General features: G+C 36.1%; 2 protein-coding genes across 2 annotated transcripts; both read left to right on the top strand.

The window, feature by feature from the left end:
* The first annotated feature begins 1,933 nt into the window (after window positions 1-1,933).
* On the top strand, window positions 1,934-4,894 carry LOC129873796 (subtilisin-like protease SBT1.7). The gene has a single exon (XM_055948981.1). The coding sequence runs from the start codon at window positions 2,446-2,448 to the stop codon at window positions 4,714-4,716; it is 2,271 nt and encodes a 756-aa protein (XP_055804956.1). The 5' UTR covers window positions 1,934-2,445; the 3' UTR covers window positions 4,717-4,894.
* A 4,738-nt stretch (window positions 4,895-9,632) lies between these two features.
* LOC129872946 (subtilisin-like protease SBT1.7) lies at window positions 9,633-12,168 on the top strand. Its single transcript, XM_055947906.1, has one exon. The coding sequence runs from the start codon at window positions 9,699-9,701 to the stop codon at window positions 12,000-12,002; it is 2,304 nt and encodes a 767-aa protein (XP_055803881.1). The 5' UTR covers window positions 9,633-9,698; the 3' UTR covers window positions 12,003-12,168.
* Window positions 12,169-16,079: the final 3,911 nt, after the last annotated feature.

Raw genomic sequence — 16,079 nt, 5'->3', positions numbered from 1 at the left:
TTGGGTAATATTGATGTATATACTCTTCATTTCAAGTTTGAAATGAGAATTTTGATAAACCTATAACCAATTAAATTCTAAGTATTGCAATTTAGCTGCTCAAGAAAATTAATTAGTAAATGATTAATCTAGTCTCTGTATTGAATGCCCACGACACAATTACCAGAAAATATATACTTATCATTTATCTCATGGTACCACCGAAATGCATATCAAATGTTTGACGATACTAACTACACGAGAGTGAGTATTGTGCGTTACAGCTCAATTATATTGATCCTAACACTTGTTTTTGTGTACCTTTTTTTTAGGGGGCTGGTGGGAGGCCGGGGGGTGCAAAAATATGAGGAAATATTTGGCATTTCAAAATATCTCAATTTTTAAAAAATCAACAATTGGACCAGCAAAAATTAAATTCACATAAAGTATATGCTAGCTCGAGATCTCGTCCCAATTCCACGTGGATCACCTATGAATGTAACTTATACCCGAGAATGTCACATTTAAATAACAAACATGATTAGATAATTTGCAAAAATATTCCCAAATGGGGCCTTATACAAAATCTTCAAGGTAAGTACAATCAAATAGGCCATGAACAGGGAAAACTGTCAATACATACTCATTATCCCTTACACGTAGTTTTTTCCCTAATTTGAAAGAAGGAAGAAAATATTTAGAAGATTACTTGTACATTTTGTAGTTCGTTTACAAACTAATATCACTATATATGTATATAATTCTTACCAGCAATCGGATTAAGCTTCTTCTTGTTTGTTTCCTAAATTCCAGAAAATGGATAAAGAATCTCATTTTAGAATTAGCACAATAACTGACTTCTTTATTTGTTTTTTATTGTTATTATCAAGAGCCCTCTATTTCATGCTCCTCATGTTAATAGAATACTAATTTTGGGACATGGCGAATTCACGTGCTTCTATTGTCTTTTACCCCACCACACAAAATTACAGTAAAATATTCTCGTTTGTCATCGATAATTAGGGGTATCTACCATTAAATAACGTTGATTTGTTTAGTTAATATACTCCGACCCTACGTTGAACCTTGTTTATTCTTGTTTGAATAGAGCAACTAGAAAAGACTGAGTTCAATAATTATTTTTGTTATAACAAATGTCAATTTCTAACAAATATGATTAGTGGGAAAACAAAATAAATAACATACTAAATCATATTGAGCAGTGAATATAACTTAAACTTTTTTTTTGGGTTAAATTTTAATATTTTATTGATGATAGTTAGAAATTGGGACATTTGAATTAATTTTCGAAGGGTAGAATTTCTAAGTCTCACCAACCATCTACCTTTTTTTTTTTATTTTCACACAAATGAATGTTTCTCCTAAAACTTGACACTACGTTTCTGTATGGACCCGTGAACCACTATTGTTCAGTAATTGGTAAAGATTCTTTCTCATTTTCTCTTTATTATTATAGTTACTGGAAGTTGGAAATCTTCAAGTTCTCTTCGTGAAATCTACAGCATTTAATAATCTGACAATTTAAATTGGACTGTTACTTGAGCAATGAATTCACTACCAACTGAATCTGTAAAAAGATAAAATAGTAAGGAAATGGGATTAGAGGTACCACTCAAAATTGTGGTGGATGGTAAGTAACCTTTTCATTTTTAATTAAAAGTTTTGGGTTCAAGCTTTAAGAATAAATTTACTATACTAAATGCTTTACTTGAGACTTTTTGGAGTGACTCCGAATAAGTCGAGTCTCAGAACAACTATCAAATATCAGGTAAGAAAATATTGGTGGGCTAAATCCTAATTGGTGCGCATAAGTATTGCATTGGATGTAAACCGCCTCTTAACAAAAGTGATTCTATTTAAGACCTATGAATAAGAATAAAAGAATACTTATCATTCTCGCACCATCATTGTGATTTGAACCAAAAGTGAGTGGCTATTAATGTATGTAAGTAGCAAAACAGAAAAGGAGTGTAGTAGTAGGATGGCAACTTGAAGAATTTTGGAATTCTGTTTCTTTTCTGGCTTTTCTTGTGCAAATGAGCAGACGATTAAGGGGAAGGTGACGAGGTTAGCACTGACTACAAAAGATAAAAAGACGGAAGATCAAGTAATGAAAGGAGAATACGCATTACTATTTTTGTTTTCTCTTCTATGATTACTTACGTTAAGAAATGTGATTTCTGTGAATATGATCTTTCTTTATCTACTCGTTTTTCCTACTTTAATCTTATCAGTTGTTCTGCTAGGCTGGATCTTTCCAATCATTCATTAAAAGACAACAACATCCCCATCTCATCACCAATAGCCCCACTTCACTACACTCAACACTGTTAATTTTCCTATATGTATTACCTGAATGTTCTCATTGCTTGTTCATCCTGTTCCCTTTATAAATGCAGAACTCCAAGGGAATTAATGAGTGAAAAAACATAAAAATTAATTAAAATGTCTACATACCCAGTGATAGTTGTTGTACTTGTGTGCCTATGTCACATGTCTGTGGCAATGGAGGAGAAGAAAACATACATCATTCACATGGCTAAATCGCAAATGACAGCAACCTTTGATGACCATACTCACTGGTATGACGCGTCCCTCAAATCGGTCTCTGAATCAGCAGAGATGATCTATGTTTATAAAAACGTTGTCCATGGTTTTTCAGCAAGGCTTACAGCTCAAGAAGCTGAATCCTTAGAGAACCAACCTGGGATTCTCTATGTTTTGCCTGAGCTCATATACCAACTACACACAACTCGGACACCTTTTTTTTTGGGTCTTGATAGAAGACCTGATATCTTCCCTGAGTCAGACGCTATGAGTAATGTCACTGTCGGAGTAATCGATACAGGGGTTTGGCCGGAGAGAAAGAGCTTTGACGATACTGGATTAGGACCTGTTCCCGATTCGTGGAAAGGTCAGTGTGAGTCTGGCACCAATTTCAGTTCTGCCATGTGTAACAGAAAGCTTATTGGAGCGAGGTATTTCTCTAGGGCTTATGAAGCTACTCATGGACCAATTGATGAGTCCAAGGAGCCTAAATCTCCTAGGGATAATGAGGGACATGGAACACACACTGCTTCTACAGCAGCTGGTTCAGTTGTTCAGGGAGCCAGTCTTTTTGGTTATGCTTCCGGAACTGCTCGTGGAATGGCCTATCGTGCCAGAGTTGCCGTTTACAAAGTTTGCTGGGCTAATGGATGTTCTAGCCCCGACATATTGGCAGCTATGGACAAAGCCATTGATGACAAAGTTGATGTGCTTTCCTTGTCACTTGGTGGAGGCGCATTAGATTACTACAGTGACATCATTGCAATTGGAGCATTTGCTGCTATGGAGAAGGGTATTTTGATTTCTTGCTCTGCTGGAAATGCTGGACCTAATCAATTCAGTTTGTCCAACCAAGCACCTTGGATCACCACTGTCGGTGCCGGAACAATTGACCGAGATTTTCCAGCATTTGTAAGCCTTGGCGATGGTAAAAATTACTCAGGCGTTTCACTCTATGCGGGTGATTCATTACCTAATAAGATGCTTCCCCTTGTGTATGCTGGTAATGCTAGCAACGCAACCAATGGAAATCTCTGTATGACGGGTATTTTAATTCCTGAGAAAGTTAAAGGCAAAATTGTTCTGTGTGACAGAGGGACTAACGCTAGAGTCCAAAAGGGTTCTGTTGTAAAAGCAGCTGGTGGAGCCGGCATGGTTTTGGCTAACACCGCAGAAAATGGGGAGGACCTAGAGGCTGACGCTCATTTACTTCCAGCGGCGGCGGTGGGACAAAAAGCCGGCGATGCAATCAAGAAGTATTTAGCCTCAGATCCTAATCCAACCGCCACGATTCTTTTTGGAGGTACAAAGGTAGGAATCCAACCATCACCGGTTGTTGCAGCGTTCAGTTCCAGAGGCCCAAATTCAATCACCCCGGAGATACTTAAACCAGATATCATAGCGCCCGGTGTAAACGTTCTGGCAGGTTGGACCGGAGCCGCCGGCCCGACGGGGTTGCCTGAAGACGATAGACGGGTCGAGTTCAACATTATCTCAGGCACATCCATGTCGTGTCCACACATAAGTGGCTTAGTGGCTTTGCTAAAAGGAGTCCACCCAGAATGGAGCCCCGCCGCCATTCGTTCCGCGCTCATGACCACTGCTTACACCGCCTACAAAAACGGAGGAACACTGCTAGATGTCGCCACCGGAAAACCATCTACGCCTTTCGATCACGGCTCTGGACACGTTGATCCCGTTTCGGCAGTGAATCCAGGACTGGTTTACGACATAGACGCCGTTGATTACCTCAATTTCCTGTGTGCATTGAAATACACTCCATCACAAATCAACAGCTTAGCAAAAAGAAACTTCACATGTGATTCAAGCAAAATATACAGCGCCACAGATTTGAATTACCCTTCATTCGCTGTTTCATTCCCTGCCGGAACCGGAAGTGCCGGTTCAAAAACAATCAGATACAGCCGGACACTGACTAATGTTGGACCGGCTGGAACATACAAAGTTAGTGTTTCTTCACCAAATAGTTCAGTGAAAATTATGGTTGAGCCTGAAACATTGAGTTTCACTCAGATTAATGAGAAGAAATCGTATACTGTAAGTTTTACTGCTCCATCAAAGTCCTCAACTACTTATGTATTCGGTAGAATTGAGTGGTCAGATGGGATGCATGTGGTTAGTAGTCCAGTTGCAATTTCTTGGACATGAATTATATGAAGACATAGCTATAGTTGCTGCTTATTTAATGTAAATGTTCATGTTTTTATGCATTTAAAAGAAACATGAAAGAATCAATGAAATACATGCCTTTTACAATTTCTTGCTCACTGTACAGGGTTGTTTCATACCAAGTATTGTAAGCAATTCTAATTGTGAAGTGTACCTACATACATCTCAATGTGGTTTTGTTGAACTGTATCTCACATATTTTTGACATGATTTTCAACCAAAGACCACTTAATTTTCACACACTTGTATAGATCCATAAATCGGTGTATCGTCATTTACCTAATATATAACTAGTCAATTAAGAAGTTTCAGATGTACTAGCATTACATTTTTGATGCCGTCTTTGATTCTCCCGAGAGATCACAATTGTCGCGGTCCTAACATGTCACTTGAAAAGAGTAACATGAAGCTCAAAATTGGGGTGTAGTCAACACTCCCAATGATATCAACTCTATTTTATCTATCCCAATATCTAGTACTGGAATTTCTGATAAAGTTATCTAGCATTATACAAATTCAGGAAAATACGAGGTAAGATATGATTAACATGTAGTGAAAAGTCTAGCTAATACAATCAAATTTTTTGGACTTTTTTGTGGCCACTTAAAATATATATATATATATATATATAAACATTTCCTTAGAAAATGCATTCTTAACGTCCTTCTTGTTAATGCATCTATTTCTAAGAGATTGAATCAAAATTATGATGTTTGTAGGGTCTGTGGCTTAGAAATTGAAACAATTGACCATATACTTTTTAGTTGTCTGAAAGTTCAATTAGTGTGGAAGTTGGCTCCCATCAACTGGCCTAATTTAGAAAGCCTACTAAATTTTGCAATAGGGTGGAATGATTTATTTTTTAATACAGGTCAAAATCCATTGAGTTACTAAGATTAATTGTCTCTCTTTTATGGAAAATGTGAAAAGCTAGAAATTCATTGTACTTTAGTGGTGTTACATATGAACCTAATGATGTAGTTAATAAGGATTTATTTGATTTACATGAATATGATGATGTTGTTGAAAATTCGGCAACTTTGACACCTATACCTAACAAGAAGGGTTGTTGTTTTCACTGATACAAGTTTACAAAGGGAGAAGGAAAAGGCAAGGATTGGAATGGCGGCTATGGATAACTATGGTCATTTGCTTCATGCCTTTGGCACCCCTATTCAATTTGTAGGAAACGCCATAACTGCTGAAACACTAGCAATTCCATAGAGCACTACAAAAGGGTTGGTCAAAGTTTCACATACTATCAGATGCAAAAAAATATTGTACAAATGTTACAAAAGAATTTGATGATATCTTGGGAAATAGAGATCATTTGTGAGGATGTCGGGCGATTGATAAAATCTTTTGAAAATCAAGATTATATATATTCCTCAAACATGGAATGTGTTAGCTCATAATCAAGCTTCTCTATTTCATGTATAAATAAAAAATTTTGGGATTCTATCTTTTCAAACTGTGTTGTAACTGATGTAATGGTGTCTTATGAACATCTGAACTATATTTTAAAGTAGGCTTAAGTCATCGATAACCCCTTAAAATTATCCGCATATTTCACTTAGACACTTTAACTAACACTAATATCTATTGAACATCTAAATTATTCAAAACATATACCTACTAAATACAAAATGTTGATTTAGCAATGCACTCTCGTTGAACGTCTGAAACAGTATCTTTTTTAAAAAAAATTAGGCTTTCTCTTCTTTAATTGACAGTTGGCACTATAAAGACTTTTCAAATATTTTTTAAAATGATAATTTCTTAAACCAAAAAAGAAAAGCAACCAACCCCGCTTACCATTCGTCTTCTTCTACACCTTAGTTAATTTTCAAAGATCTGAGCTTTCTCCATTTTAGCTTCAGCATTTTTTTTTCAATTTTTTTCAATCATTTGGATTCAAAAAATTAGTAAAAAATAATTATAGTTGCTACCTACCTCTCCCTTTTATTCCGATTTCCATCAACACCATAGCTGCCATTTCTCGATCTCATTCTCTCCCTCAAACATCAATTAAGATTTGTTGACATTTTCTGTGTTGTGAGTTCTTTAGAATTTGAATTTTTTCACAATTTCAAAGAAAATAAAAAATGGATGTTCGACGGATTTTTTTTACCCAATTTGATTATTTTTTTAATTAAATTTCCTTCTACAACCTTAACTCTTTTGAATGTTTCAGTTAGAATTTTTCAGATATGTATCAGTCAACTTTCTTTTAATTTTTTCAATTTTGACTGCCATTTGTTTAATGGGTACTTTTTCGACTAAAATATCGACGACGATATACCGCGGAATGATAGTAGAAAGGAAAAATGAAGAAGAATATGGAAAAGGGGTGTGGGAGAGGACGGTGGTGAGGAATTGCAGAGGATTTAGGTGGTATGGAATTGGGAAAGAAAATGTATGTGAAAAAGATGAAGAAGACGGTTGGGTTGGGTAGGGTGGGCGAGGTAGAATATCTTGTCATTTTCTTAAAAAAAAGAGGATAGAAAATGTATTTAAAATAAGTTTAAACATAAATTCATTTTTTCAATAATGTTGGGGGCCACTGCCACGTGTCATTTTATAATTAGTCATTTTGCTATGTCACCTCAAGTGTATCACTCACTCTTCATATTTTTTTGTTGATTATAAAAAAATATCTAATAGGAACAGTTTTTGAATAGATATAGATGTTTAATAAGTACTAATCTTCGTTAAAGTATTTAAGTGAAATATACGAATAATTTTAAAGGATCATCAATGATTTAAGTCTTTAGTAATGCAATAAAGTGTTTTACTTGAAAAAAATATTTCCAAATAAAAAAGAATTTCTATTTGTACCTGGTAAAAAGTAGTGTTGCATGTAATTACTAAACAACTTGTTTGTATTGAGCAAGTCCATAACTTTCCTAGCATCTGTAATATTCTCACTTAATTTTATGGGTATTGCACCGACATGCCATATATCCTCGCATATTCATATGTTTGACCATACTAGCTAGAGCCTTAAAGGCACGCATATTTTATGTATTACAGCTCAATTGATCCTAACACTTATTTTTGTACTGGGTGGTCTTTAAAAATATCAGGAAATATTTGCCATATTTGTATAGAGAAGTATGTATCCTATTCAAAATATCCCCACTTAAAAAAATCAACAATTGGACCAGCAAAAAATTAAATTCATATAAATTATATGCTAGCTCATTAATTGGATCGTTGCCAATCTGGCAACACTACAAGTCCTAAGTAAATGAAATTCCACATGACAGTGTTATTTACAACTAAAATGCTAATATGTGTTCTATATGGTTTACAATATTCTATACTATATAACATGTTGCTGATAAATATTATAGGAGTTATTCAATAAAAGAAAGTTTGAGTTTTACATAAGCTAACTACAATAAATAAAGAATTTTGCGACAATAATATAATTGTCATTAACTTAATTATCACTAAATATTTTTACTTATTTTATCTGGGGAAAGGTACATCTTTCATTTCAAAATTATTTCTATTATGTTCCAAGGCTACTAGAGAAGGTAGTGTCAAACACTACAAGCCCTCTATTTCATGTTCCTCATGTTAATAGAATACTAATTTTGGGACACGGGGTTCACAAAATTACAATCAAATAGTCTCCTTTGCCATCGATAAGTAGGGGTATGTAACATCAAATAATGTTGATTTGTTTAGTTACTAGACCCCGCGCCTACGTTGAACCTTGTCTGTTCTTGTTTGAATAGAGCAACTACAAAAAAAACAGAGTTTCAATAATTATTTTTGCCTTATAACAATTAACAAATATGCTTAGTAATTGGGAAAATAACACACTAAATCATTCTAAGCGGAATATATAACTTAAACTCGAAAAGCAGTCCATCTTGATAGTTTCGAAATTAGGATATTTGAATTAATTCTCGAAAGGTGAAATTTTGACGTCTCACCAGATACCTTCTTTTTTTTTTTTTCCACACAAATTAATGTTACTCCTAACAGTTGCACTACCCATTTCTATATGGACCCGTGAACCACTATTGTTAAGTAATGGTAAAAGATATTTTTCTCCTTTTCTCTTCATTAATATTATAGTTATTGGAAGTTGGTAAGCGTCAATTTTCTTCCTGAAATCTACGGCATTTATTAATCTGACGATCTAGATTGGACTGTCACTTGAGCAATGAATTCCACTACCAACTGAAATCTGTAAGAAAAAAAAATTAGTAAAGTAATGGGATTAGAGGTATTAGTAATGAGAATAAAACTACCATACGAAATACTTTGCTCCAAATTGAGACTTTTCGAAGTGAAATACTAGTAATTGGTTCAGTTTGGTTCCGCATTGAGTGTAAACCACTTCTTAACAAAAGTGATTTCATATCAAGACCTAGCACTCTGGCACTATCCTTGTGAGTATGTATTAAATCTTAAACCGAACTGAGTGGCCATTAACGTATGTAAGTACCAAAAAAGAAAAGAAAATTAAATAGTTGGATGGTAACTTGAAGAATTTTGGAATTCTGTTTCTTTTCTGCTTTTCTTGTGCAAATGAGCATATGGTAAAGTGGAAGGTGAAAAAGAGGTTAGGCCTGACTACTAAAGATAAAAAAGAAGTGAATAAAAAGGCGGAAGATAACGTGATAAAATGAGAATGTAACGCATTACTATTTTGTACTCTCTTCCTGATTACTTACGTTAAGAAATGTGATTTCTGTGAATGTGATCCTTCTTTTTCTACTCTTTTTTCCCTTCTTTAATCTTTATTTCTATCAGTTGTTCTGCTAGGCTGGCTGTTTCCAATCATTCATTAAAAAAAAAGAAAACAATATCAACATCTCCTCATCAGTAGCCCCACTTCACTACTCTCACACTCTTTTAATTTTCCTATATATATTACCTGTAGTTTCTCATTGCTTGTTCATCCATTCCCTTTTATTAATGCAGCAGTCCAAACGAAATTAATGAGAGAAAAAACACAAAAATTAATCAAAATGTCTATATACCCAGTGCTAGTTGTAGTTGTACTTGTGTGCCTATGTCACATGTCTGTGGCAATGGAGGAGAAGAAAACATACATCATTCACATGGCTAAATCACAAATGCCAGCAACCTTTGATGACCATACTCACTGGTATGACGCGTCCCTCAAATCGGTCTCTGAATCAGCAGAGATGATCTATGTTTACAAAAATGTTGTCCATGGATTTTCAGCAAGGCTTACAGCTCAAGAAGCTGAATCCTTAGAGAACCAACCTGGGATTCTCTATGTTTTGCCTGAGCTGATATACCAACTCCACACTACTCGGACACCTCTTTTTTTGGGTCTTGATAAAAGTGCCAATATCTTCCCTGAGTCAGATGTTATGAGTGATGTCATCGTCGGAGTACTCGATACAGGGATTTGGCCGGAGCGAAAGAGCTTTGACGATACTGGATTTGGACCTGTTCCAGATTCATGGAAAGGTCAGTGTGAGTCCGGCACCAATTTCAGTTCTGCCATGTGTAACAGAAAGCTTATTGGAGCGAGGTACTTTTCTAGGGGTTATGAAACTACTCTTGGACCAATTGATGAGTCAAAAGAGTCTAAATCTCCTAGGGACGATGATGGACATGGAACACACACTGCTTCTACAGCAGCTGGTTCAGTTGTTCAGGGCGCCAGCCTTTTAAGTTATGCTTCAGGAACTGCTCGTGGAATGGCCAATCGTGCCAGAGTTGCCGTGTACAAAGTTTGCTGGGTTGGGGGATGTTTTAACTCCGACATATTGGCAGGTATGGACAAAGCCATTGATGATAACGTTGATGTGCTTTCATTATCACTTGGTGGAAGCACACCGGATTACTACAGAGACACTGTGGCAATTGGAGCATTTGCTGCTATGGAGAAGGGTATCTTGGTTTCTTGCTCTGCTGGAAATGCTGGACCTAATCAATTCAGTTTGTCCAACCAAGCACCTTGGATCACCACTGTCGGTGCCGGAACAATTGACCGAGATTTTCCAGCATTTGTAAGCCTTGGCGATGGTAAAAATTACTCAGGCGTTTCACTTTATGCCGGTGATTCATTACCTAATAAGATGCTTCCCCTTGTGTATGCTGGTAATGCTAGCAACGTAACCAATGGAAATCTCTGTATGACGGGTACTTTAATTCCTGACAAAGTTAAAGGCAAAATTGTTCTGTGTGACAGAGGGACTAACGCTAGAGTCCAAAAGGGTTCTGTTGTAAAAGCAGCTGGTGGAGCCGGCATGGTTTTGGCTAACACTGCAGCAAATGGGGAGGAGCTTGTGGCTGACGCCCATTTACTTCCAGCGGCGACGGTGGGTCAAATAGCCGGCGATGCAATCAAGAAATATTTAACATCAGATCCTAATCCAACGGCCGCGATTCTTTTTGAAGGAACAAAGGTAGGAATTCAACCGTCACCGGTTGTTGCAGCTTTCAGTTCCAGAGGCCCAAATTCAATCACCCCGGAGATACTTAAACCGGATATCATCGCGCCCGGTGTTAACATTTTGGCCGGTTGGACCGGATCCGTCGGCCCGACGGGGATGCCTGAGGACGATAGGCGCGTCGAGTTCAACATTATCTCAGGCACATCCATGTCGTGTCCACACGTGAGTGGCTTAGCGGCTTTGATAAAAGGAGTCCACCCAGAATGGAGCCCCGCCGCCATTCGTTCCGCGCTCATGACCACCGCTTACACCGCCTACAAGAACGGAGGAGCACTGCTAGATGTCGCCACCGGAAAACCATCTACGCCTTTCGATCATGGCTCTGGACACGTGGATCCCGTTTCAGCGGTGAACCCAGGCTTGATTTACGACATAAACGCCGATGAGTACCTCAATTTCCTTTGTGCATTGAAATACACTCCATCGCAAATCAACAGCTTAGCAAGAAGAAACTTCACATGCGATTCAAGCAAAAAATACAGCGTCACAGATTTGAATTACCCTTCATTTGCTGTTTCATTCCTTGCCGGAACCGGAACTGCCGGTTCAAACACAATCAAATACAGCCGGACACTGACTAATGTTGGACCGGCTGGAACATACAAAGTTAGTGTTTCTTCACCAAATAGTTCAGTGAAAATTATGGTTGAGCCTGAAACATTGAGTTTCACTCAGATTAATGAGAAGAAATCGTATACTGTGAGTTTTACTGCTCCATCAAAGTCCTCAACTACGGATATATTCGGAAGAATTGAGTGGTCAGATGGGAAGCATGTGGTTAGTAGTCCAGTTGCAATTTCTTGGACATGAATTATAAGAAGACATAGCTATAGCTGCTGTTTATTTAATGTAAGTTCATGTTTTTCTGCTTTTAAAAGTTTCATTCCAGCACAAAAGTTGGAAGCTGGCTTCAAATGTATTTATGGATAACATGAAAGAATCAAAGAAATGTATGCCTTCTACAATTTCTTCCTCACTGTACAGTGTTGTGTCGTGTTGGATTTTAAAGGTGTGAATGAAAAATGAAAAATTGTGATCTTTTCGAAAGGTTGTGACTTTTCCAAAAAGTTATGATTTTTTTAAAGAGTTGCGACTTTTCTGAAAGATTGTGACTTTTGAGAAGGCTTGTGTCTGTTCCGATAAACCACAATAAGCACTTGTTCACACTACTCTTTGTTGTCTATAAATAGAGGATTTTTCTCTCATATTTAAACATCAAATTTCTCCTTCTTCTGCATATATATTTTTTTTAAAACAAAATTGAGTTTTTGTGTGATTTTGTTGCTAACTTTTGAGTTCGCTGAAATTATTGAAGTTTGAGGTATCGTTACTTCTTTAATAGTTTATCTGTTTTATCTTGGGAGGAAATAATCCATAACCTCGGGTACAGTGAAGAGATTAAATTTCTTAAAAACACACAGTGAATTCTGTGGATTCGGATATTATTTTTTATTTTCATCTTTATTGTTTCTGGTTTGCTAACCTTAATACATGAGGAGTAACAAGCTTAAGGAATTTAATATTTTTTCTTGTTTATCCAAAGTCCAAGTTCCTAAACCTAAGACTGTGGGTTGTGTTTTCATTGGATATGCTACAAATAGTAAAACATATCAATTTTTAGTTCATAAGTCTGAACATCTGGATATTCATGACAATACGGTAATAGAATTAGATAATGCTGAATTTTTTGAATATATCTATCCGTATAAAACTAGATTTGAAGTATATAGTGAAGGGTCTAAACGACCTCGAGAAGAACCAAAGGAGAATGTACCTAATAAAGAGAATCCAAGGCGCAGTAAACGTCAGAGGACATCTATTTCATTTGGATCTGATTTTGTAACATTTCTTCTTGAACATAAACGTCAAACATTCAAAGAAGATATGTCCGCTACAGACTCATCTTTTTGGAGAGAGACTGAATTGTGAGATTGATTAAATATTAAGCAACCATACTTGGGAATTGGTTGATCTTCCTCCAGGAAACAAACCTTTGGGTTTCAGAATGGATTTTCAAAAGAAAACTGAAAACTGATGGAACTATTGACAAATATAAGGCAAGACTTGTCGTCAAAGGATTTAGATAGAAAGAAGGTCTTGATTATTTTGATACATACTCACCTGTAACTAGGATTACATCCATTCGGATGTTAATTGCACTAGCTGCAGTATATGGCCTTGAAATCCATCAAATGGATGTAAAAACAGCTTTTTTAAACGAAGAATTGGAGGAAGAAATTTACATGGAACAGCCCGAGGGCTTTGTGGTTCCTGGTAAATAAAATAATGTTTGCAAACTTGTTAAGTCACTTTATGGACTAAAACAAGCACCCAAACAATGGCACACGAAGTTTGACTAAATCATGTTGATAAATGGACTTAAGATTAATGAGTGTGATAAATATGTTTACATTAAACACACTCCATACAAAGTTGTTATTGTTTGTTTATATATGAATGATATGATAATAATGAGTAACAACATTGCAAACATAAATTCGACTAAGCGTATGCTTTCTAGTATGTTTGATATGAAAGATCTAGGAGTTGCCAATTTGATATTGCAAAATTAAAATTCACAAAACTTCTCAAGGTCTAGCATTATCTCAAACTCATTATATCCCAAAGGTACTTAAAAATTCAAGTACTTAAACTTCAAAAGTGCAAAAACACCAATTGATGTGAACCTTGATCTTGCTAAGAATAAAGGTGAAAGTCAAGCTCAATTGGATTATGCAAAAGTGTTGGGAAGTTTGATGTACATAATGAACCGTACACAGCCATACATAGCTTGTGCTATGAGTAAATTGAGTCGACACACAAGTAATCCCAACAAAAATCATTGGATGGCAATGAAATGAGTTTTGGGGTATTTAGAACATACTCAAAACTTTGCTTCACATTACAATAAGTATCCAGCCGTTATTGAAGGATGTAGTGATGCAAATTGGATTATTGGGTCAACTGAAACTAAGTCCACAAGTGGATAAGTTTTGACCATTGGTAAAGGAGCGATATCTTGGAAATCATCCAAACAAACATGTATAGCTCGCTCTACAATGGAGTTTGAGTTTATATCCTTAGACAAGGCCGGTGAAGAAGCAGAATGGCTCCGAAATTTCTTAGAAGATATTCCATTTTGGCCCAAACCAATGGCTCCTATATGCATACATTGTGATCGTCAAGCTGCAATAGGAAGAACTGAGAGTGTTATGTATAATAGTAAGTCTCGTCACATACGACAAAGACATAATACCGTTAGGCAACTACTCTCTAATGGAATTATCACAATTGACTATGTAAAGTCAAAGGATAATGTGTCGGATCCACTTACAAAAGTTCTAACTAGAGAGGGAGTTGAACGATTATCAAAGGGAATGGGACTATGGCGAAGGACAAATCATCGTGGCGGTAACTCTACCTAGAAGATTGGAGATCCCAAGATCTAGGTTAAAGGAGATCAAACAAAGTCATTGATGACAGTTCAACATTATCAAAATAATTTTATGATCTATTCTCATAATGCGACAATGTTCAGTAACAAGGATAAGGCATTAAGACATTTTAATGATATCTAAGTTTGATACAGGGCATATCAAATGGTGTTTCTATAGGATAACACATTTAGATATCACATATGTAAGTGTGAAGTGTAAGTCGCTTCAAGGAAAATCCGGTAAGGCCAGTTCTCTACGCACTTATGAACCAAGAAATGTTCATAGCTGAAACGAACAAAACAATGAGAACCAAAAATAGTTAAATGGTTGATTGTGTGGCTTATGTTGTCTAGGTATACACCAAAACTCGACGGTTCAAAGATATCAAATCTATCGATTGACCGAGTATATTCGATATATGTTCACTACGAAAAGTTCAAAGGGAAACCTACTTATCTAGATGCAATTAATTCTTACTTACAAATCACACCGTTTTTTATGCATATGTTTTAACGATAGTCATTTTCCCATTCATGTGGGGGATTGTTTGGTTTTAAAGGTGTGAATGGAAAATGAAAGGTTGTGACCTTTTCGAAAGGTTGTGATTTTTCCAAAAAGTTGTGACTTTTTTAAAGAGTTGCGACTTTTCTGAAAGATTATGAATTTTGAGAAAAATTGTGTCTGTTCCGATAAGCCACAATAAGCACGTGTTCACTCTACCCTTTGTTGTCTATAAATAGAGTATTTTTCTCTTATTTTTAAACATCAAATTTCTCTTTCTTCTGTATATATATTTTCTTTCAAACAAAGTTGAGTCTTTGTGTGATTTTGTTGCTGGCTTTGAATTCGCTGAAATTATTGAAGTTTGAGGTACCGCTACTTCTTTAATAGTTTATCTGTTTTATCTTGGGAGAAAATAATCCATAACCTCGAGTACAGTGAGGGGATTAAATTTCTTAAGGACATACAGTGAATTCTGTGGACTCGGATATTATTTTTTATTTTCATCTTTATTGTTTCTGATTTGCTAACCTTAATATAGGAGGAGTAACACCAAATATTGTAAGCAATTCTAATTGTGAACCGTACCTACATGCATCTCTATGTAATTTCATTTAATTGTATCTCATATATTTTTAACCTGATGTTCAACCAAAGACCACTTAATTTTCACAAGTATAGAGGGGTGTTTATTGGAGCATGGCAACGAGTCGAGATGTGAGTTCAATTCCTGCTATGCTTAGTCTAAGTATGTATCTATGCTATTATTATTTTAGCTAAACTTGTACTGATCAAGTGTACGTCCACTCATGTTAGTTCGCGCTCATGTAGAAAGTTAACCGTCTGGGCCTCTCCTGCTTCAGCTGGAGGTAATAGGTAAGGTAACCATATTGAATTTGATTCATCCGTAGGTATCATGAATACTGCAAAAACAATGCTACTATAATTG

The sequence above is a fragment of the Solanum dulcamara genome, chromosome 11 (assembly GCF_947179165.1).
Source record: "Solanum dulcamara chromosome 11, daSolDulc1.2, whole genome shotgun sequence".
Taxonomy (NCBI): Eukaryota; Viridiplantae; Streptophyta; class Magnoliopsida; order Solanales; family Solanaceae; genus Solanum; species Solanum dulcamara.
Note: the sequence above shows the minus strand (reverse complement) of the source record. Positions and strands in the feature narration are given on the sequence as shown.

What these genes read in the sequence shown, in the direction of transcription:
- LOC129873796 (XM_055948981.1), top strand. Translation starts at nt 2,446, where the DNA reads ATGTCTACATACCCAGTGATAGTTGTTGTACTTGTGTGCCTATGTCAC.
- LOC129872946 (XM_055947906.1), top strand. Translation starts at nt 9,699, where the DNA reads ATGAGAGAAAAAACACAAAAATTAATCAAAATGTCTATATACCCAGTG.